This window comes from Talaromyces atroroseus (genome assembly GCF_001907595.1).
Source record: "Talaromyces atroroseus strain IBT 11181 chromosome Unknown scaffold_2, whole genome shotgun sequence".
Taxonomy (NCBI): domain Eukaryota; kingdom Fungi; phylum Ascomycota; class Eurotiomycetes; order Eurotiales; family Trichocomaceae; genus Talaromyces; species Talaromyces atroroseus.
Genome location: NW_017971434.1, coordinates 1,149,703 through 1,174,323, shown reverse-complemented (window position 1 = coordinate 1,174,323; position 24,621 = coordinate 1,149,703). Strand labels below are relative to the sequence as shown.

The window sequence follows — 24,621 nt, the reverse complement described above, 5'->3', positions numbered from 1 at the left end:
CAACATATCACCTGCAACCTCAACAGGGTGCTTGGTATTCCGAACCTGGCTTTCCGGGTTATTGTTATGGTTAACCTTTTACAATAGGGTCTGAAGATCCCAGAGCTGTTTTCTATTGCAAACCATGAATGCGGTCGTAGACTAAGAGTGTCATAAATATCCAAATTCCAAATATCCAAATATTATAAAAAAAAAAAAAAAAAAAAAAAAAAAAAAAGGGAGAAAAAGACTGATACAAGCCATACTACAAATCCCGAAAAATCATTTCATTCAAACTCATTTCGCAGATGCGGGAATATATTCAATACCTCGATCAATGCGTCCAAACATAGCCTGCCAGATATCAACATAGTAACTGGTTCTCGGCCGCCATGGATACTCCTCCGCTGTCTTTGGCATGTGCTTCTGTGCAACCGCCAGGTACGTCGAATTCAAATCCGTTATGTTTCTAGTTGTTAAAACAGAGGGATCTTCGAGGCGCGGAACGGCGACAACAGCATTCCGACGCTCCATGTATCGCACTATACGCGTGAAAAGCAACGCAGTAGCATCGGCACCCAACGTCCACGAGGCAGTCGTGTAACCAATCATGATAGCAAAATTAGGCACATCCTGCAACATAGACCCATTCCAGAGAAACTTCTCAGGAATTGAAATCTTTTCACCGTCAACCTTGATGGGCACACCGCTAGCGACGGAAATCTTCAACCCCGTAGCCGTGATGATAATGTCGGCCTCAACAACGTCGCCATTGTCGAGAATAATGCTCTTTTCAGTCACGGTTCGAATATGTCCCGTTTTCACGTCTGCTTTACCAGATCGAAGGGCCGTGAAGAAGTCTCCATTTGGCGCAAAGCAGACTCGTTGGTCCCATGGGTTGTACTTTGGACTGAAATGCGGGTCGACAGGCAAGACGCCACCGAGAAGGCTTCGCATACGCCATATAAGAATAGATCGTGCCTGTTTCGGGTAGGCGCGGCAGAGTGCGTATGAAAAGCGTTGTAAGAAAATGAAGATTAGACGACTGAGTTGACTTCGGATTAGGCTGGGGATGAACCAACCAAACCAGCGCCGAGTCGGGTTCGATAATGGATAGACATAGGTCGGACTGCGTTGAATCATTGTTGTGTGCGCTGCTGTTGACGCCATGTTGGGTACGAGGGTGATAGCTGTGGCGCCACTGCCTATGATGGCTACCTTTTTATTGGTATAGTCCAATTCCTCGGGCCAGAATTGCGGGTGAATCACTGTTCCCTGGAAGTTCCCCAGCCCCGATATTTCGGCATTCATTGGTTCGTGGTAGTCATAGTACCCTGTTCCAACAATGACATACCGTGCTTGAACATGCCTCGTTTGATCCTTCGTCTCCAAAGTCAGAGTCCAGCGCATGGACTCCGACGACCATTCCAAAGCTGTCAGTCGATGATGGAACGCGATATGACGATCAATACCTTCCTTCTCTATGGATTGCTGCAGATATTCTTTGATATCCTCTCCCGGCACAATTGGATTATCCTTCGGCCAGGTGTTCCATTCAAAGCCGAAAGTGTAGAAATCAGAGTCTGAGCGGATTCCCGGGTACCTGAAAAGATCCCATGTTCCGCCAATGTTGTCGCGAGCCTCGAAGATCTTGTATGTGTACTCTGACAGTTTCGACTGCACTCGATATGCAGCGTTGAGGCCGGAGATGCCTGCGCCGATGATGGCTACATCGATTGTTTCTTCTGTTGTTCCGTTGGCGGAACCATTGATATGGCCATTCATTTTTTGATTACTTTTCCTTTCCTGCTCTGCCCTTTTGTATATTTTTCTTTTTCTGCTGCCTCTCAAAAATTACTTGCTAGCGTTCGGAGAACTATTGTAATGAGCTTCCCTTATCCGTACTGATAGAACGAGCGTTGTAAGGAATAATAGATGCCGCCAACATATACATTATGGATGTATATGGGTTGAAGTAGAAAACAAAGTGTAAACAACGACGCAAGGGTGATCTGTATGGGTTCATCACAACAGTCCAGATCACATGTATGCACCTCGGCAGCGTTTGTACATAGGAGTACTCCAGTGCTCATCATCATCACGCACTACCCATTAAGCTTCTGTACGGGTTTTCGAGGGAACCTGTGTATAATGTGGTGGGTAAGTTATTAATACACCAATAACTTAGACTAGTTATATAGCCATAGTATCAATATAGCCAGCGGCTTATTTTCGCATTTCTTCCAAGACTTCGTTTAGCCAATGGATTTTCATCTCGCCGTAGTCCGACTCGCAACTCACATCGCTGATCTTTTCATTAGTTTCACGAACAGACAAACCATCTCCACTTTTTAAATTATGCCTCGGCTGTCTCCGGAATTTGTTAACATATTGTGATTCTGTGAAAGGGGGGGGGATTCTAATTCTTCCCCAACAGTTTCGATGTTAGCTTACCTGGACACGGAATAGTACGAGCAGTATGCGTGAAAAGTACTTGATTCCCGATGATACTTAATAGACTCGATAGTATGGCTACCTGACACTTGTATGTCCGATGATCATCTAGCAAGATGCATGCATGCTTCTGCATACTTGATAGCACATCTCGATCTGTGGAAAGTAGATAGGGAACTGCTCCGCGTCTCTTGAGCTGATTCCAAATGTCGCCGTGTTGGTGCGTAAATAGTCACTCTATATGTACATCATAATGTGATCATACGATTGAATAGGTCAGTGGTCTACATGTAGCAAACGTATGAAGACTACAACAGTCCAGCCATCAATCGAGTCAATGTTTCGTTTTCAGCTTGGAACATATCCACAAAGTTCTGGTATTGTTGTGTTGGTGCTTCGGTTGAGATGTTATTCATTTGATCAGTGTGGTCATCCATGAAACAGTCCCCGGCGAATTCGAAAAAGTTGGTGAGATCGCTGTAGTCATCCACTGGCGTGTTTCCGTTGACCAAGGTTGGCGGAATAGCATAAAGTGAAGTGTTAACGTCCATGAGCTGCGCAGTCGGTGTCATCTCGGGGTCCTTCTCTACAGCAATAGACCGACTACTTCGTGCTCTCGCTTGAACGAACTCCTCCTGCCTATTGGTCGGATTATTGGTATTGATTCGTTTGAGGTTCTTCATGACTTTTTGAAGTCGTCGCGAATGCTTTCCACGAGTGGATGATCGTTTCAATGCATCCAATGCATCGTAGAAATTGTCAAGGCATACGTTCCTAAAGCCCTCTGGGAAGTGAAACATGGCGAGAAATAAAGTTGCAAGGGCCGAAAACAGAAACCGGTTGAATGGCTGCGGTCGGTGACTAAATATTTTTGAGACGTCGCCGAGTTCGAGCGCCTGTATGGTATTTTTCGCATTTGCTACTGCAATTTCTGCTCCTTTCAAATTCCGTTTAATTGCATCTGTGCTGAGGAGGTTTTGTTTGTAGACAAGGATTCTCATCTGGTTCGCTCGCAGGTGTAGGAGGATCTGCGGTGTCACAAGCCTAGCATCTCTCGCCGAAATGACAGAGTCTTCGGAATGGACCTTCAAACGGAGCTCAGGTGGTATTGATTCCTCCCATTCATGTATTTGATGATTGAGGTGGGCTTCGGTAATTGAGGATACTTCTATTGCTGTGCTACCCCAGCCAACCATCAAATCCCAAATCTTGCCTCCAACGCGGCAGTATGAAATCATACATCTTAGATATGTATGGTTGTGGGTCTAAATTTTTTTAAGCTGTTAACTCGACACTATTGCATCTCATTCAAGAGGACTGGTTCATACCGGTTCGGGAAGGGTTGCATCCATTTCCGAGTCTCGCATGGCAAACGGCAGGCCAGTCTCAAACGAGAATTCTTTGTCAAAGACATAGATACACCAAAAGAGATTGATCGCCCAAGAACGCTCCAAATCTCCTGGAAATATCCCTCCGGTTCTCAGCCATGTGTCGTATCTGTGCAAGCCCATTTGTACGGCCCCGCGAGCTGCTAAGCCAATTGTTCGCCATGCCAACACATCATCATCTCGAAAAGAATGATACAGAGCCTATTTTCATAATAAGTGACGGCGCCTTATGCAAGTTCGGAGATAACTCACCACCAATGTGAGGATGATCAATTCCTTCATGTCAACCTCAGGCACCTGTGTCCGCGTTGAGGCAAAGTTATTCTCAACATTTGCAGCAAGAACATTTCCTAGCTCGCTTTTGCCATTCGACTCAGAGATTAGAGCAAGAGCGAGGACAATTTTCAGAACTTCGCTATCACGCGCGGAGAACCACCAGGCTTCGTTGCCATTTTGGGGAGCGCATAAATGGTCAGCAGATCCATCCAGGTGCTGACGATAAAAGTCAACAATGTATTCTCGAATGCTTTCGAGGTCGACCACAGGATACATCAAGCCAGCAGCTTCCTCGTATATATCGACAAGCCGTAGCACGTCAGTTTCGGCGAGTGACAGTAGGGGATTGGTTGAGGAGATGCTGATATTGCCTTGTTCCTCTTCTGGAGGAACTGCACTTGGGCTGTTTGATACTGATATCTGTACATTGTCCGACGCTTGCGTTTCATCCAACTCCGGTGCATCATCGGGGACATTAAGACCGAATTCGCTACTAGTAGGGCCGATATAGCTTGGAGACACCGGAGCCCGATTTGTCCATCGAGCATCAGCAGGATTACTGCTACTAGATGAAGTCTTGATGGGTTGATAAAGCGGCTGCAACGACCTCTTTTGTAGGACTCCAATTTCAGCGGACATAAGATCCAGCTGCTTCTGCATTGCCAACATGCGGGTTTCCAACGTTTTGAATCTCCAAGAAGATCTGCACGCCACATTAGTCCGAGTGCACGTACAGTAGAGAATGATTATCAACATGCGTACTGATCTGCAGCCGGTGGCCGTGCAGTTCTTGTCTGCGTCGGGAGACTTTGCAAGGCATATACACAAGTCATGCCGTTTGATGCGCATCTCTTGCAGACATCTCCGCCACTGCATTTGAGCTTTCGACGCTTGCATTCGTTACTACAGCACATTAGTATCGCTACCTGGTTTATCGCCAGCTGAATGATGGAGTGCCTATACCAAGCAACTTGGGTGTATTTTCCGCGCTTCCGTGGTTCACAGGTATCGGCGCTGGGTGCACTTCTTTTGCTGCTCTCCGCCATAATACACAAGTTCGTCCCTAATAGCTCTTTTCATTGCATTTCTGTGGGAAGATGCGCAAGGCAAGATGGTTCTTCGACAGTTAACTAGTCGGCAAGTGCCAAGCTGAATTACGTAAGGCGGATTTGACCAATGGGAACAGCGCTCATCAGAACAGCCGCCGCTTTAACGCTTACTTCTATGAGTGGAAAATATCTGTCAAAAGGCCTGCTCGTTCGAAAGTATCTTAACATGGCGAGCAGCAATTTCTGAAAATGATCAGCCAGCGTTGTTCTTCTGCAAAACGGTATGATAGTTAGTTATTTTGTTACCGCTTACTTCAAACGTGGCCGTTGCTCTTCGTGAGCTTTGAGGCCCGCAGCATTGCCCTGGCCTGGGCTAGCCAGCAGGGCTATCAGATGTTACTCTGCAAATACAGAAAATCGCATGTCTTCGTGCGTCCGTTGGCCCCAATACGTGACGTGCTTTACCTGCTGCATGGTGGACTAGAAAGCTTTTGCAACGAAGCTATTCCTTATGATTCCCCAGCATATATGCTCAGTCATGCCGAGAATGGCTCAGAAGTCGAGCAGCTTGCGCTGCCTGATACCGTGATTACGTGCAATCCCTCCGCACTAAGAGGGGTGCTTGAGTGGTTTTCGCTTCTCGAATCGGTATTCATGGTTGTCGAGTCCCCACCAAATCTTGAAAAGAAAATGGAGGATAATGATAACGACATGAAGGTGCACCAGCGATGGAAAATAAAGGGAAAAGAGGAGGAGGCTTTCATTTGGCGTGTCGATCAAATAGACTTCCATGCATATTCTGAAGCTTGGGTTCACAACCACGTTTTGTACGCTCATATACGGAACGGAAGGCCTGTGAACAAGTGGTTGATGTGATTGCCGAGGACTTTGCTAGTTTTATGATTCAGCCTGCCTTTGTTGTTGACAAATAAAGTGAATCAAGCAGGTCGGTCCTTGGATATTATGCAACGAAAGTATATGTTCATAGGCTCTAGATCCTGTAATTCATTCTTGGTGCATGCAATTGCACACCTCGCAATTTCAAGCAATCGATTCAAGGGCTATTTCAATCAATAGATGATGGTGAAATGATAAACTTTGGGTATCAATTAGAAAGATCAATCGGTACGATGCACACGCTAAAGTTCCACATATACATGTCGTTCACACGGCCTGCCAATCCATCGCGTCGACAATAAAGTCCCAATCGGCTTCAACCGAGGGCGGCGATATATTTCCATTGCCCGTCTCTACGTCCATGTCAGACTCGGCTTTCATGACATGTTCCTCTGCCAGAGCATGTGCCTCTTCCAATCCAGCAAAAATGGCCATCAGAATGCCTTCGAGGTCGTAGCTTTCCAGTGGCATCTTTAGTTGTTCGTCTTCATCGGAGGAGTCCGCGGTCTTCCACTGATTGCGCAGCTGTTTGGCTCTACGAAGCTGCTCCCGAACCGCTCCGCTGCCTAGGGAAGGGTGTAGTGGACATGATTTCTTCTCCAATGCCTCCAGGACATTGGCGTGATATCGATGATTCCCAGTCCCGCCACCATTGACTTTGTTATCAGACGACCCCTTGTACCGCGAGCTGTGAACGACAATATCGAAAACAGCCAGCAAATGGACAATCGCACGCTCGAGGAGAGCGTAATACTCGTGGAAATCGATCTTGAACATGATCTCAGCGTGCGCGACGTCGGCGGGGGAGGCGGCTGCGGTGGCCAGGCGGTAGCCTTCCGACAGAAACGGGAGTTTCCATTTTAGACGAGACACGATTTTAAGGAAACGTGCGAGTTCTTGGCTTCTTGCTTTTGCTGAGGAGGCTGAAGTGAAGCTGCTGATGACTGCGGACTCGGATTCGGATTCGCGCTCGGGAACAGCCCATCGCGACTGGGCGAGGCTTTTCATGGGCATCGTCGTGTTCCGAGCGCAGTCAACTAGTTTAACTTCCGGGCGGTTTGATAGCCCAGGCGAACCGCCAATATTCATCCGCTTTTAAGCTCCCGAACTGCAAGCTAAATGCCAAGCCACGATTTTGAAGGCAGAATATCAGTGTAATCATCGTCTTACTGCATTGTAGCCCAAGGCAGAGAGTTTCAAGGCACAAGGCAGCAAGGTTGCAAGCGTTTCCTGATGAACCTCGACGAGACTCCTCTTCTGTGCGCTTCTGCTAGGTTTCTAGTGACCCGGACGTACATTTCGCTACGCCCTGGTGTCTCTTTATATCGTTCGCTCACTCTATAACATCTTGCGCCGTTTCCAACAGCCCGATTCGAGACCTCTTTCGACATCATCAATCCTTTTACGATTTCGCAGAATTCTTCGTTGTAACTTATACTTGTATATATGGCTATAACTTAGCCTCACTACATAATAGCTTGATTGAGAGACACTACAAGGTCGGCTTGCGTCAAAATCTGCTCAAATTGCTCCATCTAGGCTCATTATCGCGATTATCTAGGTACATAAAGGATAAGCTTACTACGGGCGCCTGTCAGATGTCGGTATACCCAGGAAATCCAAGGTCAAGTTTTGCATCAATCATCATCCATCCCCAACTACGACCTGCCTCACCCCAGAATAAACCACAGGCATCGTCGCCAGGAACAAAATGCCCGTCCGCAATACCCTGTTCGATACCTTCCATTGTTGCATATGCCATAAAATGTTCCCGTTGGGCCCAACTCTCTAGTGCAAGCATGTTACCTGTGATACCATGACATAAGTTAGGCTCCTTGCGCAATAAACCCTTTTCCCATATCTCCCGACGTCCGCGTTCAACTGCAGATTCAATGCGCGATTGCAGCTCGGGGCGAACAAAGGGACGAATTCTTACTAACGACATTACGAACCCTGGCGAACCATGACAGTACTGAACTAATTCGGACTTCCCCCGAGTTGAATCGTCAGTAGTGGGCCAGTGGCCATCTGGCCTTTGCAGGTTTAGAAGACCAAGGAGTTGCTCTTCAACCAGATCGTTTTTGCCTAGGTTGTGGTCGGAAAGAACGAGCTGCGTGATAATTCCAATCACTCCGTGGGCAGCGCCAATGTAGGTTTTGCCATGGAATGACCACGGTGCATGCTTCAAAATGTGACTGGTTAATTCCTGCATACTCGCTGAGATCATTTCATCTGCTTCTTCGGGCGTGTACCACTGCGCAATACGCAATAGTGCCAGGGTGCCTGCACGACCGGCAAAGAACTCATTATCGCCGGACGGGCAATTGTGAAATTCGGTGGCAATAGCATCAAGCAATTTCTTGACAGCCGAAGAGTCCTGTGCAGCAGCGGCTTTTACTGCGTTGTAAGCTAGAAACTCGTTCTCAATACCCCAGCCAGTGAGGCCGCGGGCATGCGGGAGATTGCTGGAATCGGAATCAAGGTAAGCAAGACACCACTCTCGAGGGGTGTGTCTCTCGATTCTGAGATCCGGATGTGTGTTGGATAATCTGAGGAATAGGTAGGCTATTGATGTTGGGCCGGTGAATAGGCCCTTTGCACGTCCTATGCGGCCCCTGTAGTTCAAGGGAGGACAGTGGCGCACTAGTTTCGTCAAGGATGCTATCAACTCTTGACGTGGGTTCGGAATTGTTCTCAGGGTTGTCGTTGAATTATTGAAATATCTCTTGGAGTCGCCCATATTGATGTTGAGGAACTTTTTTATACGGTACTACTATCCATGCTTGTCGTTGTAGTCACTAGATCACCTTCTGTTTATGATGTTTGACGTGTGGGGATATGACGTACATGTAAAGCAATCACAACCCTAATGCTCTCTTTTGAGCAGCATTCCTCAAGGCGTATCTTCGTAACTTCAACTTCATCGGTGAAGATGCATAGCAATTTTGAATGCCGTGTTCTCGTTTGTCGAGCAATTTCAATCAACCGTACTATGGCGTTACTACTTGCAAAGAACCACTAACCGTCGGCGCAATGAAATGAACACATGATTCACAAAAGAAGATGCAGAAACATAAAATATGAGTATATTGCTTGATTTGACAGTAAAATCAAGAGATGTCGTGAAATTAACATTTTGGTCTACCGCTATTGTGGGCTTAGTGCGGCACTCAGGGCTATTTTTGTATTCTCTGTTTTGTTTCTATCTAGTATCTACTCTACTCACCTTTAGAGCTACTAAAAACTGAGAATTGACAAGAATACTTTAATAATAGTAACAAGAATGGAGCAATCGCATAGCGATCTATATGATTCGGCAAATCTACACAAATCTATCAAATAATAGCACTATACGTATAAATTCGGCCGATTCAAAGATTACATTTCGAACAATCATCCGACCTGACCAGTTGCGAAGACATGTTTCTGTTCGATGGCACGTCAATGGCTGGATTATCCGTGAAGAAGTCGGTCGGTCGAATATTGAGTTGGTAGCATTCCACTGGCCTAACAATATGATCAGCGATAGACTCTGGAAACACGAGGGATAGAGAGAGAGAAAAAAGGAAAAAAAAAAGAAAGAAAAAACTCACATAACCGGCCAATCTTCCACACGAGGATTATGAGTGATCCCAAAAACACTCCAGACCACAACATCCTCATTTGCCACATTCTCGCCTCGTTTCACGGCATCTGAGACTCCCCCGACTTCTTCCTGACTCTGCAACGTATACTTGCCACCAGCATAGAGCTCGCCGTCCCGGTACTTTGTGACCCATACATGGTGTTGAGCAAACTGGGCACGCCTAGCCTGAATAGAGCGTTTATCCGCGAGAAGCAGCTGGGTAGCCATAGGCGTGAACTTGTATCCCACAGGTCTTTGGCTTATCGGGTTGATCTTGTCTGTATTCACCATCTTGATAATCCGGTTCTTCTCCGGCGCAGCATCAAACCAACTTGACTGCTCCACGGGGGTTTTGCAGATCCGGTAGAGATTTCCTTCTGGGTTCGTTTGGTCGTTCATTTCTACTGCATGCGATTCCTCAATGTAGACCGTGTTTTTGTACCCGTCAATAGCCGGGTCAATCCGAATGCAAAATATGTGCTGATGGTTTTGTGCTAGGACTCCGTTACCGACGACATTTCCGTACTCGGACTGTTTGCCAGGGTCAATGTTTACAACACTGACTATCCCTGTTGCGCGGGATTCTACTGATATTCCGCCGGCGAGGTCGAATTTATACGCAAATATATATTCGTAGTTGGCTAGTGTAATGATGAATTGAACCACCAATTCACGAGACCTGGTTACCACAGCTCGACCGGTACGCCAATTGGTGTGCTTCCACCCAATGCCGTTATCTTGCTCGTGTAGACAAATCACATTTGGGGCAACTGTCGCATTTCCTTCGGCGTCTGTCACGACACCATCGAAATACTTTAATTACTTCTCCATTAGCTTCTCTGATAACTCAGGGGTAGCTTGCTTCCGTTTTCACATACCTTGATAACACCCAAGCAATCACATCCAAGAGATAAATTGTTTGCACAATTTCCAGCACCTCCATCTCCAAAGTCAAACGCCTGTTTTCTATGGAATGGATACCGTGGGTCTGCATATGGGACAGTCTGGCAGTTCGGTCTATTAGCCCTGATAGTAGTAGCAGCAAGCATCATATATCTATGCCTCAATTACTTACCATTTCACTGAGACTGAGTCGATAAAGAACACTTCTTCCGTCGTAGCGAATATCATGTATTGTCGCACCTTCACGTGGATTGAAACCAACCCGGAATCTCCATTTCTGCCATTCTACCAATGACTCGTCTTGAGCAACTCTGAACGAGGGCCCTTCCGGTTGGAGCACATTTAATGGTTTTAAATCCTTCCGCGTGCCGTTTGACAACAGCTCTGGGATATATTCAGCTGGTGTGCAATGTCCGATAGGATTTTCTCTGGTGGCTTCTGGGAGAGTCAGGGGATCTTCGCCCTTGCCGCCTGTTGCCAATCGGTCAATTCGGACTATTTCTCGCTTGTGATAATCCATGACTGGAATGATAGGTAGAGGGAAGGCATAGAAATTCGAGTTTGGGTTTCCGGAGCGCTTGTCCTGAGCAAATATCAGGCCTTGGAAGTACCGACTATCGTCAGTTACTCTATCACGGCCACCATATGGCCATGGTTCAATAACGACTTCGAAGCCTTCGGGAAGCTTGAATTTTGCTACTGCATCCTTGAACATTTGTGATTCCTCGCAGACTTTGACGAAGATGTCAAATTCGGCGCTGCACAGGAGAAATACTGTTAATACAACAAATCCTTGAGCAAGAATTGCAAAAGAAGGAAAGTTGCAGCCAACATACAGGATTAATGAAGCTTGGTGCTGTTTCCCAACAACGGTATAACTGATTCGCACCTTTCCTTCAACATCCACAACGGCCTCGTGGAACTCCGGGACACGTTCACTGCCGACAATATCATATTGGCATTTGGCCAATCTCCTGGGACGAGGAGAAGTAGGGCAGAGTTTTCCTGAGTGTTCTAGTTGTAAATAAGGGATGAGATCCTTTTTCAAGGGCTCTTCAAGGTAGATCTCCCGAAAGAAGATTACTTAATTGGGACAAGCGTTGAGAATCACATCTCTTGCGGCATTTGTCTCGGCCTCTGAGAGAGGTGTTAATGGGTGATGGTGCATGATGTCTTTCGATCTCGTATTCCCGGCAGTGCCAATCAGAGATACTCAGAGCGTCGTCGTTGCAGGTTAATCCAGATTGAAAATCGAGCAGTATAATAGGAAGCCGAATATATGAATATATACTTGATCAAAGTGTTTCTTATCTCAAACAATATTTAGGGTGGTGTCAATCGGAATCTCGGAATATTCCGAGATTTCTATACATCGAAAACGGATTAATTGCTTTTCCGAACCACAATGGCAATCCATATTGTAACTTCTTAGGCTTTATGTAGGGCTATCTGAAGTGAACTGAATGGTCATAATAAACTTGAAGATAGCAAAGCATCTGCAGGTGCATATTATTCATTTGGTGGGGAGATCGCCTCCAAAGATCTCCTCTGGATGTTAGGTCAATCCTCAAGATAGCACAATGACAGCACGAGTTTCGCACAAAGTTCCTTCAGGTGCTATATTGTACCTTGTTTCAAATGATGGAGTCACATAGACTGTTCATCATATGGGTTCTAACAATACTCCTGAAGAATACCTCGCCGAATAATCCAATCATTGCGTAACGCTATGAAAAGGGGGATCCAAATAGTGGACCATATTATCGAAACATGCATATACAGATACAAACCAAAATTGAGGATTATGCCATTGATGTTGAATCTGGCATTGATTCTTAATTTCGCCTAACCCTAAGAATACAAGGTGCGGCAGGTCAGGATACGGCAGCATCGATCACCTAGCAATCTAGCCTTTTACGTATGTCTCAGACTCTTAGCCAGTCATTTACTTCACAGAGTTTTAGAACAGTGATCGTCCAGATAGCTCAAGAAGTCGATCCTACCAAGATATAGTTGTTTTTATGAAGCAGGATATCGTAGGCGTCTGGAAAAGCAAATGGCTGCTGAAGGTAGGGTACATAAGCGAAGCATGTCGAGGTGAAACGGTGGTTTGACCTAAGTGTAACCGTCCCCTGTCATTCGGTAGAGAATTGTGCCTGGTGATTGGAGCCCAAGCCTAAGATTGTATCTATTTTTGTAATTGTGTACTCATTATTGATGCAGGTGACTTCTACGCTATGTTCCCACTAAAGAATGTGTCATTCTATAAATTAAAAGTTGCGTAGACCCCTGTCATTTCTAAAGGCAAGATAATATCATTCTTTGATTTATTGATTCATTGAAAGAAGCTGATAATTCCACAGGCTAAATAGTATGGCTCTCGTTGAGTACCATTGAAACGACGCCAACTCTGTCGGCCATTAGGATCTGGATGTCTGCTGCTTGTTGAACCTGAATTTAATTAGTGATCGACTCGTCTTGGTATCAAATTTAAGAAAAAAAAAAAACACTATAGCAGTGTCCTCGACACTCACTTTGACATTCTCTGGAACGTTGTTCAAGGACCCATACGACCCACATATAAATCCTGATTGTTTGATATATCCCACAAGACTTGGACACATAAGTAACATGTCAGAAGCGAAGACAATGCCAGCTAAGTTCCACCGCTTTGAGAATCGAACTGCAGCTTTTACACTGCAAGCTCTCGCCCCCAAATCACTCGCTGGAGGCTTTCCAGCGTTCGTGATAAACATGACTGGAAATGTTTGCTGCTTAGTGGCCAGAAGAATGCATATTTCCGGCGTAAACGAGGAAAGTATGATTTTTCGCCTGCCGGTGTGATTAAATATCTGATATAGTATTCGATCGACGAATAAATTGATCTCAAGGGCAACTGGAGCAACACCGGCCTCAATCGCTTCGTGGAGCCTCGGATATTCTTTGTCAAGTAAGTTTGGGTCAGGGGAATGGAAACACAAAGACTGAATTGGAAAGTAACTCACTTATTTCAACATTGAAGCCAATAGACTCGGGCAGATTAACAAGCAGCTCCTTCAAATTGGTGAAAGGGCCATGAATGAAGGATCCTCTCGTGTTTGGCTTGCTACCTTTGTTTTTGAAGTCAACGGTATACTTCATTCTGTTACGAATTGGGTGAGTTTCTTGCATAAATGTCGTTGTTAAGGAGCGTGCTCGAGGTCTTCTTCTGGCAAGGTTATCTGATCTGTATTCTGTGCTATCATTGCTATCATCAAACCCCTAACCAGGGCACTGAAGCTTGCTTGCATGCATGAACTTTGATGGTGAGCCTTTGAAACTTTGCTAACTTGGGAGACACTTACCTGGTCGAATGTAAGATCATGAACAGGCACATCAGTCCCCGACTCGCTCAAAGAAAAATCGTGGAAAACGACCGGTACAAGGTCTCGGGTACGCTGCACATCTGTGGACTATTAATTTCCAGTATACCCTAATTCATCTCGGTGTTTCATTACCAAATTATATGCCATTAGATAAATTAGCATCTTGTATGATGGGAATTTCTTACCTCGACATATGATGCACCTTGGCTGGGAGCAGAAATCATGGACTGTTCAGGGATAAATTAGAAGAAGGTCTCAGAGAGGCTCCGGGGGCCGGTTAGATAGGAACCTGGACTGTGTTTTCTCCGAGTTGGAGATGACTCCAATCTGCAGTGTTTTGACCAGAACCTTGTTACACGTTAGTCCAATGATAACCCAAGACATCATGTTCCAAGTCTTGAGACCTCTATGACCAACAACCCGTATTCCTTGCTCTGGGTTGTAGCGCTCTATAGGCGGCGGTTTTCTCAAATTCATAAGTTTTTTGGCGATGAGGAAGGTAAAAGTTACAGTGCCCAGGAGATCTGAAGTCTCCTTTGCTAGAATTGGAATGGTACGTGCCCTAAAAAGACTTTCGCGGTTTGGTCCAAAGCAATCCACTTCCTCCTGAAGTAGTATGGAAGCACTTCCTATCCGCTCATGTCCTTCGCGTGAAGAATCGGCCGAGAAAAATTTGAAAACTAGGTGGACTTGGCTTGGGTCGTGTATTGGGAAGATCAACGGTTCATTGCTCATGTCACCTAGGACTGGTAAGTGAACCAGATGGCTGACGCTACCTCCCACAGACACGGACATGTTCATTAGCGGTAATATATTGTCTTTCGACCAAGGCATTTTCAAATCAATGCCATTCTGGTGCCTTCCATTTTGCAAAGTTCCAATGTTGACAATGGCCTGGTCAACATTGACAGGTAGATGGAAGCCCACAGTACGACTAGGTCTCAAGGGTATTCTGGCAGGGCCACCAGTCATCTGAGTTCTATCCCATGGCTTCAAAAGTTCAGCCAAGGAGAAATGACCTCTTAGAGCTGCATGCTCTTTAGGGTACGATTCACGAAAATCGCGCACTTCCTGGTTTGCTCCAGCTTTCAAAAGGAGCTCTGCAGCTTTTCTGTGGCCATTTATGCAGGCGATGAATAAAGGAGTCCAACCATTTAGTGCCTCCGAGCCATCTATCAATTCCATTTGACCGTTACGCAGCAGAATATCGAGATAATCATCGCGTCCAATCTGAGCCGCGACGTAAAGAGGGCTTTCTTCGTGAGCCGAAACCCCTCCAAACAAGAGCTGAGATTCTCCGAGCAGTTCAACCATGTCGTCAAATTGGTATCTGATGGCAATATTAAGCAGATTTTGCATGTTGCTCCTAGTATTCTTGTCGGGCTTGCCCCTAGATTGAATTTCCGGCAGCAGGATATTGATGAATACCCTCGCAACTGATACATGATTCTCAACCACTGCATAGTGGAATGGTGTGTAACCTTGAGAATCCAAGGTAAATATCAGGCGTGACGCTTGTCCTCGACCCCAATGATGGATAATCCTCTGACAATCTTCGCCAAAGCCATATAGTTCACCGTAGTGGAGTGACAAGCGCCCAAGGCAATCTATCGCTAGGAGGTTCTCCTGGTCATGATAAACCTCGTCAACAGCCGTAACAAGCAGGCATTCTACACTTCCATCGCCACAGGTTTCACATATAGCTTGCCTTCTTTGCATTGGTTGCGATTTGACACGGAGAAGGGTTTAACAATGAAGTCCGCGGATCTAAACTTGCTACTCATGTAGGTTTCACTTCTCGTTGAAATTCGAGCCTGTTTCCCGAAAGCAAGTTATCACCAGTTCCGCATCATTTATACAAGGCAGATCAGAAGCCAGTCGAAACAAAAGGCACTGTTGGCCATCAAAAATCCTAGTCATTAGAGTACGTGCGTGGCGGAAAGAACAAAGCAGACTTCAAGGCCTTCAAGAGATTATTAGAGCTTTGAAAGCTAATTTTGAATATCATGCTGGGTGTTTCAGTTTAGTACGTACCAAGATTCCTTGAGCTGTGCTTCTCTAATACGGGATATGACAAGACCCTATTTGGATGTCGAGTCCATTTCGACCGTTACTGTCGCTTCATCCCAACAGGAAACATATCTGAGAGACCAATTTGTGAGCGGCCTTGCTGCTGTCAATCGTCGCATTGCTCATGTCGAGGAAATGTTGCAAAATCAATCAAGTCGGGTTCAAGAGCGCCAGCTAGAACAAGTTAGCTCCTCATACAATATGACATCTGCCCACAGACATCTGCCGCCTCATCAAACGAGCGAGGAACATACGAACATAAGACCATTAGAAAGTATAGGATTTCGCGTGACTCCATTTTCCAGGAAGTGTCGGCCAGGTTGCCCCTGCGCTTGTCAGGTGTCGCGGAAGGTGACAACTCCTTCAATATTGAACCATGTTCTTGGTCAGCTCTTTGTGAATTTTTCGGGGCTTCCTTTCCTCAATAAAGGGTGCAATCAGGGATCTTGTCTCAAAGAAAAAACTAGTCAAGTTAGTCTGGAATATTGGTTTCCCATGAGATTCCTTTTTTCTACAATCGTTCGACTTCACATATCGAATACTGGGCCAATACTACAGCTTGATACAATACGACGTATACCAGACACAGCACAGTGTGTCGGCTTTGCTCTTAGTGGAAATATCGATGGCCTGAAATACCTTTTCAGCAAAGGCATTGCCTCCCCTCGCGACGTCAGCACAACCCGTAGCTATTCAATCTTGCGATGGGCGCTTTACGCAAAGCAGTACGAGACATGCGTATTCCTCATTCACGCTGGAACGGACGCCGACTACAGACCAATTGCGCTCAGTGACAACAGCCCAAGGGACAAAGCCTGCCATTTTATGTTAGAAGGGGGTCTTTCCAGCACCGCTATGTGTGCTCTCCGCGCGGTCGCCAAAGATGGCTATCTCGATGATTTCATCGATGAGGCTAGATTCACCAAAACGCACAAGATTGTTTTGGGCTTATCATCGATGAGTCTCGAAGAAGGGATTCGCCAAACTGGAAAGAAATCAATGCTGTCGACGACATGGGCCGGACTCCGCTGGCTTGGGCGGCTGCCCGAGGAGACACGCGAAGTATTGTGACGCTTCTAAGTCATGGCGCAGATCCTAATATCATCGATGTCCAATTGTCTGGTCCTTTGTCAAACGCTGCTGCTCAGGGTTACTCTGTTGCGGTTCGTTTACTTCTCGAAGCTGGTGCACATACGGATATTCGCCATTCTAGTGGCGCGAGAAAGGGCAGTCCACTCAACGTTGCCGCACGGAACGCCACCGATATTCTGCTTCTCAAAAGTCTGCTTGACTTTGGTGCGGATGTCAACTCTAGTGGTAATGATGGGAGAACAGCACTAGCCCACGCAGCTAGAAAAGACAATGCCAGCTTTGCCATGCTCTTGTTGGAATACGGAGCGGACATCAATTCCGTATCAACCGATGGATCGACCCCTTTGACTACTGCCATTACTTATAACTGCCATAATGTTCTCAGTCTGTTCCTCGACCGATGGCATGAGTACTCAGTCTGCCCCCGATTGACAGGTCCAAATCTTCTACAAGTTGCGGCGCTTTATGCGGATTGCAGAACACTCCAGATCCTGGCAGCCTCAGATCATTTCAAGAGGCATTATGATAAACAGTATACGCTTGGAGATTTCCGCAGTTGCCTGATGTAGCGTCCCGACTTGAATGATGAGTTGGCTCTTGAGTTTGATAACTTATTAAACGTGATAAACGAACTGCCGGTGCAACCCCAAAAAGGCAATGGTAGGTTTCCGGGCTCTGGCGTTTTGAATTGGCGTCTATCGAGAAGCAATTCTAAGCTAAACGAAGAGCCCAGAAGTGCTTGCTCGGATGGACGCTCTCTTGACGCCTATGAAACTCTTCCAGAGCCCAAGATATTCGAGTCAAAGATGCGTGGTGCCTTACCTCCATAGCAGAAAATGGGCGTTGCCAATTACCATTAGGAAACTGGTGGGTAACATGTTCTAAGCAGTAATGTGTCAGATTGAAGGGTAATCAGGGATTGCCCTACAACCGACGTTTTCTTGATGTAGTGGTGAATTTTGACAATTAAGAGTCTGAGTACCCCTTCGAGAATAAATCTGGGTCCTATTATTGTTAGATTCTCGGAGATTGGGAAGTACAATGGTCATAATCCGCGGTCACTTTGATAGGATGAGCATCAAGCTAGCTGGAAGTGGATTATACGATAAAACCTGTTTACTGCATAGCTACTAGTTATTTTATTTCATTGATCTTAAAATAGTACTGCGGGTCTGTAATATTACCTTAATAGGAATGTGTTCTGTTTCCGTAATAGGAAGGCGTGTCGGTCAACGTCATAGATGATACTCCAGCCCTAACCCTAGCCCTATCCGATGTCTGCTTCTCTCTAAGACATAGAGACAGGTATTCCTATAGACTGCGCCTCATTTACTGTGGCTCTACTTCCTTACAATGTCCCTGACCAAAGGGAAATCCTGACAAGACGTCTACGTGAAACGCTGACGTACATTGCTTAGTCAAAATAATTCTGCACTTTGAGACCCTTAAACTCAAAGGACGTGCCCTCGCGCTTATCCAACACGGTCTTGTAGTGCACATCCCTAACACGTGCGCGGACATACTCGGTGCCAGAAGGGACCGGCTTATCAGAGTTCTTATCCTCGTCGCTCAAGAGACCCAATCTATCAAGCAAGGGCGAAGGAACAGTCTTCATAGCAGTGTTATCTCCTGGTCGAACGAAATAGAGAAGTCCCAAACGGGAAATGTCAAGCTGGTCAGGTGGCGGTGTGACAACGCGGTGGATTGTGGACTTCAAAAACCCTACAATACTGGTCAGCTTCTTATCTCTCCGCTAGTAAATATTGGGACGATATACCGTTGGTGAGGAAGGTCAAGGTATCGGCGATATTGCACGTAATTCCTCCCTCGACAGGCTTCACCCATTTCCACTGGCCCTCAGGTGTGCGGATCTGTAGGCCGGCCACATTCTGTGAGAAGAGCAATGTGAGACTTCCAAAGTCCGTGTGGCCGCCTTTAGAATATGCCTGTGCGCGGTCCCATTCCTCCTGGGTTCGTCGGTTGTAGATCATATACCGCAGGTGATCATCGGATGTCTCTTCATAGTCATGAGCCTTGGCGAGGAAGTCCTCTGGCAATTCGAGGATGATTGACATGAGGACAAAGAGCTTGCGAGCCACTTTATCAAACAGGTCACGGTGGAAACTGGCAATCTCGGCGTAGTTCTGTTGCACGATGCTGTGGCGGGGAACATTGTCCCAGGCCGGGATTGCTTTGGGAATATTCAGCTGCTCGATTATTAGCAAACTATTGCTATTGCTCAAAGCTGTTGTTATCGACAAACCATCTCGATATTCTCCTTCACGCCTGTGTCACCAATCCATCTCGAGTTCTCACGATATCCAAAATATTCGCCATCGGCAAAGTTGCATGGAAAACGCCGTTTCTCTTCCACTGGCTCCTTGAAGAAAGAGTTTCCGAAACTGAACTGACGCAGCACACGGTCATCGTCAATTCCATGGCCAACAACAACCCAGAAACCAACGCGTGTGACGGCGTCATAGAGCTGCCGAGCTAGCTCCTCTTTACCACCTGGCTCGTCAAACCGCGACAGATCGATCTCGACGAGAGGCGCCCAGTCGAGTTCAGCTGTTGTCGGGGCTGGGCGAGTCCAAGGCTTGATAGGGACTTTAGCAGTCTCCGGGGCAATAGGCTCAATTGCTGATGGAGCCATTATGGTTTAATTCAGTATTATTTTCAGATGTATGCAAAGCTTCTTTCTCTGCTAGATACGTAGTGGAGCAATCGATGGGCACAAGAGCATGGCACTTTATATGCAGCCCCTAGCCCGGACCAAAAAAGCAACCCTAATCTGCACGAGGAACCCCGCACTGTTTCCTAAGCATTGATAAACGCGAATAAAATACAGAACGCTGTCGTGCTGGGCCCTAAAACCGCGGAATGATCATGCGTGCTGGCGATTGCGTGATGCAGCGCGTATCATATTGCTTGAGACAGCTTCAACATTTCCTGTCTTGGAGCATCGCAGGTCTGATCATTCTTATTAGTCCACGAAAAACGTCCGATGCGGATATTTTGCGGATGATTTAAAGCTGAATACCTTGTGCAAAATTGTCCGCTGCCATTATTCATGCCCGTACCAACTCCTATCCTGATATCTCGCAAAGAGTACGAATCCCTCCGGTGGCTTGCCTTTATTATACAAATATCGCTCAATGTCGTGATTCAACTTATCATGGCATCAACCAGGGCGACCACGTAAGTGTCTGGTTTTTCTTGACCATGGCGGGCTGTAATGAAGTAGCTGAACGTAATCGTGCTGAGATTCACAAACAGTATATGAACAAGCGTGTTTCTTCCGTTATCCATCAATTAGCGCCAATTTTCAGATAGCAGATAAAGATAAAGAAAAATGGCATCCAAAGATGCAAGCAAGACAACAGCCTCGCCGATATCCCCGTCACCCTCCAGCGACGAGTCTCGGGTCGAAACAGCGGCCCATTTCAATGCCGAGCTAGAGAAGAGAATTCTGGGAAAAGCTGATTTCTGGCTTGTCGGTTTCTACTCCCTAGTATATATCTTCCGCGTTATTGATTCTGGAAACTACTCCAACGCGGCCATTATCAATCTCGAACACGGCACCGGAATCAAAAAGGAGCTCAACCTGAGCCCGTCACAATGGGCATGGAGTCTGTCTATCTTCTCGTATAGCTACATGATATTTGAGCCGACAAACACAATACTCCTCAAAAAATTCCGTCCGTCGATATGGATGTTCGTCTTGATTTTCTCATGGGGCGTATGTGCCTGTTGCGTCGGCGCTGCCCAGGATTTCAAGGGTCTCATGTGCGTCCGGTTTGCCATCGGGATGGCTGAAGCCGGCTTCTACCCTTCAGTCTTGTACCACATGGCATTTTGGTACAAGCCGGCCGAGATGCCGTGGCGCATTGCTCTGTTCTACTCCCTTGGCCAGGTGTCGAGCGCCCTGAGCGGACTGTTGGCATATGCGATTAGTTTCATGGACGGAATCGGCCATCTTGCAGGCTGGCGGTGGCTTTTCATTCTCGAAGGCCTTCCTGCGTTGGTTCTCGCCTTTGTTGCTTTGTTTTGGCTACCTGACTATCCGGAGTCGGCCAAGATGTTGACCAAGGAGGAGCGCGCTTTCGCCACGGATCGTTTGTCTGGCATCGCTGCACCATCGGGAAAGGACAACAAACATTGGGATATGGATGCCTTGAAGAGTATGATTAACACCCCCACAGTGTATACCTTTGCCATCTACTGGATTGCGCATGGAATTGGAGGATTTGGTATACAGTATGCGTTACCAACGGTGGTGTATGAGCTGGGCTTCACGAGCACGGCGAATTCTCAGCTGATGAACATAGTAAGACAAAAACCCGCTGTTTTATGTCGGCACCGTGATAACTAACCTTGACAGCCGCCATATGTAGCATGCTTCATCTTTCTTAACACCGTCGGATACATGATCCACCGGAAATGGATCAGGCCATGGACCACGGCAGTCGCTAGTACGTATATACTCTTCCGATAACATACACAATATCTCTATCTAACAGTCCGTCTCTCAGTCGAGGGCACAACCATAATCTGCTACATTATCCTCATCACCGTCCCCAACTCCGTCGTCAAATATCTTGCCCTAATAGTCGCCACCGCCTGTGCTGGCTCCGCCTACCCAGTCATCTGGCCAGAACGAATCCGAGCTCTCGAGGGCACGATTGCCGCAGGTATCGGAATCGGATTCACCAATGCGATGGCGCAGTTTAGTGGTATTGTAGGGCCACACGTATACAGTACCGTATTTGGACCGACGTACCGCGTGTCGTATGTGATTTGTTTGGTGTTTTTGATTGTTGCTATTCTGGCAATATTGGCCTCGTGGGTGCTTGTCTGGAGAAATGATAGAAGGGTTGCTGCTGCTGAAGATGATAGGGAAGCGTGAAAGGCTAGATGAAAGTCTTTTTTTTTTTCAGTGTAGAACTGAGAAAGAAAAGGAGTTACGAGATATACTGGAGTGAGGGTAATTTCAAATTTTCAAAGGAGCTTCACGAGAAAACGTAACTTTAACATTCTGAGGGCGACGTAGCGACGTAGCAAAAACCAAGCACAAGCTGTTCCCAACCAACCAAAAGAAAATAAATTAGATATCCACCTCATTACATCAAAATGTCTCTAGAATTGTTCATATCAAAAAAAAATAGTCCCTGACGGCAAAGACGGAGACTAGCCATGCCCAAGCAGTGGACTCATCAATTGCTCTAGATGCGATTATTATATTGGCTCCAATAAACCCCCTCGAAGCAAATCTCGTAGCTAATGACCACCATACGGGCGTTTGTCAAGCGACCATGGGAGACGTAAGTGTATTGGGCAGAGTAAGTACTTCTCCGGCGAGTTGTGGCAATGGATACTCTGCTGAGGATGCTTGTTTAAGTTTGACTTGTTGTCAGATAAATGATAGACGTAATGCAAGGTCACAATTAGTTCCAATCATACCAGCGTCACCTTCATCGGTAATGGCCGCCAAATTCTGCATTTCATTGCTTTCCAAAGTGCTGACAGTCGCTTCAACATCAAAAAGCGCACTCTCAATGCTATTAATAGACTCAACTCATGCAAAGTCAAACCAATCCGACTTACTTAGTTTATTTTTTTTTATTTAACCAATCAACTAAGTTAACGTACCGCACTATTTGAATGATTATCCAGAACTTAATCGTCATGACGTTTGTGATGGTCTTATTTCTGCTTGTTGGTATAATGTTTATCCTACAATCGCCCTGCTGGCCTACGATTTCAAGCGCAAGACAAAAGACATTGTTTTGAATACAGAATATACCTTCATTGACAGCACAAAGAAGAAAAAGGCCTCTGAAGCACTGGTTAGAGGAGGCTTGCTAGGACCTAAGCTGGCTGTTCGTTTTCAGCCGAATTGGCAAAGATATGTATTTTTAATTGCGAAGAGGGGCATAGCTGTTTGGCAATTCTTCGTACAAAGGCCCCGAAATAACGTTGGGTTCGTGAGGATATGATAATGATATGGGTTTAGTACCTAGAGAAATACAAACATGTAAGGGGGAAAGCCCATGGAAGGACGATATGCGGATTTTGCGGCGTTTGAGTCAAAATCCGCCATGTTCGCAGCCATGGCGGAGTCAACATTCAACTCTCTTGGGTCCCACTAGAACGAACCAATTGGATATATATCCAATGAACTCTTTTATGGAAGCAGGACATAGCAAAGACCCACAGGGGATATATGTAGGTTGGTCTCAATGACCGGCGGATTTTGAACGGATTCTACACGGGTTCACTGATAAAGGCTATAAGTTGCCAGGTTCTGCTTTGGAATGACCTGACCAGAGGCAAGGAAATACCTCACAGACAAATCTTGAAAGGCAAAATGTGCGGAAACTCAAATATTGCGCCTCCGACAGCTATTCGCTTTCGCAACGTCAATGACGATCCCAGCCTACAACCTGAAATCCAGTACCGCATCAATGACAAGCTGTACAACGATACGGATGTAAATCTCTGGGAGTTGCGGGCATCTCGCCGTGCTCTAGCCAACATCAAGAATCTACTCTTTGGGCAGCCCATGCTGGATCTCGTGCAAGCTCAGTGCGAACAAGGCGATGCCTACTATCGATCGTTACTCGATGCGTCCGATGGCCAATGGCGTGAATGTCGCACCGACATGCATGTCCCAGGACTAAAAGTCGGAGATATCACGTCCACGCGTCAGCGCTGGCTCGAAATGAAACATGATGAAATGCACCGCTCGAAGCTCTTGCCAATGCACCCGGAGCATTACACTGTTCCTCCACACATGAACGGCGAGGAAGGGATCGTGGAAGTGATTGGGGAACACATGGCGCGTCTTCGTATAGTCGCGACAACCCCCAATGATGTCCCGGAGTTTGTGATGGCTTATGGTGACCCGTCATACTCTTTCAAAAAGCCGACTATCTGCAAATTGATGGATGGGACACCCGCGTTTTACATATTGCACGAGTTTAGAAATAACGACGATGGATGCGATTTGAGGCTGCGTCTTATATTCCCTGCGAAGGCGCCGCAGGTCTTCTTTGACGAGCATGCTGAGCATCTCGCGATCGAGTTTCGGACGGGGGTGAGGTTGGTGCTTGAGGACATACGGAAGCAAGGATTGAGTATCTGATCCTTTCAGTGAGATGGATACTTAAAATATGTCAGAGGCTTTCTAGCTGCTTTTAAACAAATAGAGATCTTTCTGTATTTGGGTTCCTTGAGTGTTTGTAACTTTTATGATAAGGCAGCCACAGAGATTGTTGACGCCTTAGTGAGAGTTGAAGGCCTCAGGCACACATGCGCAAGCTTATATATCGTGCAACCACCGTAATTGGCATGCCAATTACTTCTCGTTATTTACCTTAATGCCACTCCGTGTTACACCTGATCGACCCAACAACGTTCCTTTTTACGTCCTGGGAGCAATGCGTATAGGTTATGGTAAATATAGTATCCTGTGCTTCCCTCTTCCGGCAGTGGCTGACGCTTTCGGCGCAACTCCGAGATTT

At 46.4% G+C, this 24,621-nt stretch overlaps 10 protein-coding genes across 10 annotated transcripts; 3 read left to right on the top strand and 7 right to left on the bottom strand.

Moving 5' to 3' along the window:
- Positions 1-276: 276 nt before the first annotated feature.
- On the bottom strand, positions 277-1,764 carry UA08_02542 (hypothetical protein; the record flags this gene model as incomplete). Its single annotated transcript, XM_020264596.1, has 1 exon — positions 277-1,764. One exon carries the CDS (start codon positions 1,762-1,764, stop codon positions 277-279), a length of 1,488 nt encoding a protein of 495 aa, XP_020122117.1.
- A 977-nt stretch (positions 1,765-2,741) lies between these two features.
- On the bottom strand, positions 2,742-5,143 carry UA08_02541 (hypothetical protein; the record flags this gene model as incomplete). The annotated part of the gene is made up of 5 exons (XM_020264595.1): positions 2,742-3,698; positions 3,762-4,022; positions 4,074-4,800; positions 4,860-5,000; positions 5,061-5,143. 5 exons carry the CDS (start codon positions 5,141-5,143, stop codon positions 2,742-2,744), a joined length of 2,169 nt encoding a protein of 722 aa, XP_020122116.1.
- A 1,167-nt stretch (positions 5,144-6,310) lies between these two features.
- Positions 6,311-7,057, bottom strand: UA08_02540 (hypothetical protein; the record flags this gene model as incomplete). The annotated part of the gene is made up of 1 exon (XM_020264594.1): positions 6,311-7,057. One exon carries the CDS (start codon positions 7,055-7,057, stop codon positions 6,311-6,313), a length of 747 nt encoding a protein of 248 aa, XP_020122622.1.
- A 580-nt stretch (positions 7,058-7,637) lies between these two features.
- Positions 7,638-8,783, bottom strand: UA08_02539 (hypothetical protein; the record flags this gene model as incomplete). Its single annotated transcript, XM_020264592.1, has 1 exon — positions 7,638-8,783. The coding sequence occupies one exon, from the start codon at positions 8,781-8,783 to the stop codon at positions 7,638-7,640; it is 1,146 nt and encodes a 381-aa protein (XP_020122623.1).
- A 631-nt stretch (positions 8,784-9,414) lies between these two features.
- UA08_02538 (Copper amine oxidase 1) lies at positions 9,415-11,739 on the bottom strand (the record flags this gene model as incomplete). The annotated part of the gene is made up of 6 exons (XM_020264591.1): positions 9,415-9,550; positions 9,637-10,481; positions 10,547-10,672; positions 10,744-11,329; positions 11,408-11,637; positions 11,683-11,739. The coding sequence occupies 6 exons, from the start codon at positions 11,737-11,739 to the stop codon at positions 9,415-9,417; spliced, it is 1,980 nt and encodes a 659-aa protein (XP_020122614.1).
- Positions 11,740-12,935: 1,196 nt separating this feature from the next.
- On the bottom strand, positions 12,936-15,655 carry UA08_02537 (hypothetical protein; the record flags this gene model as incomplete). The annotated part of the gene is made up of 6 exons (XM_020264590.1): positions 12,936-13,022; positions 13,106-13,512; positions 13,577-13,832; positions 13,916-14,023; positions 14,122-14,143; positions 14,226-15,655. 6 exons carry the CDS (start codon positions 15,653-15,655, stop codon positions 12,936-12,938), a joined length of 2,310 nt encoding a protein of 769 aa, XP_020122615.1.
- Positions 15,656-17,019: 1,364 nt separating this feature from the next.
- On the top strand, positions 17,020-17,667 carry UA08_02536 (hypothetical protein; the record flags this gene model as incomplete). Its single annotated transcript, XM_020264589.1, has 1 exon — positions 17,020-17,667. One exon carries the CDS (start codon positions 17,020-17,022, stop codon positions 17,665-17,667), a length of 648 nt encoding a protein of 215 aa, XP_020122616.1.
- Positions 17,668-18,512: 845 nt separating this feature from the next.
- Positions 18,513-19,751, bottom strand: UA08_02535 (hypothetical protein; the record flags this gene model as incomplete). Its single annotated transcript, XM_020264588.1, has 3 exons — positions 18,513-18,820; positions 18,876-19,305; positions 19,362-19,751. 3 exons carry the CDS (start codon positions 19,749-19,751, stop codon positions 18,513-18,515), a joined length of 1,128 nt encoding a protein of 375 aa, XP_020122617.1.
- A 699-nt stretch (positions 19,752-20,450) lies between these two features.
- UA08_02534 (hypothetical protein) lies at positions 20,451-22,004 on the top strand (the record flags this gene model as incomplete). Its single annotated transcript, XM_020264587.1, has 3 exons — positions 20,451-21,425; positions 21,480-21,570; positions 21,619-22,004. 3 exons carry the CDS (start codon positions 20,451-20,453, stop codon positions 22,002-22,004), a joined length of 1,452 nt encoding a protein of 483 aa, XP_020122618.1.
- Positions 22,005-23,465: 1,461 nt separating this feature from the next.
- Positions 23,466-24,242, top strand: UA08_02533 (hypothetical protein; the record flags this gene model as incomplete). Its single annotated transcript, XM_020264586.1, has 1 exon — positions 23,466-24,242. One exon carries the CDS (start codon positions 23,466-23,468, stop codon positions 24,240-24,242), a length of 777 nt encoding a protein of 258 aa, XP_020122619.1.
- Positions 24,243-24,621: the final 379 nt, after the last annotated feature.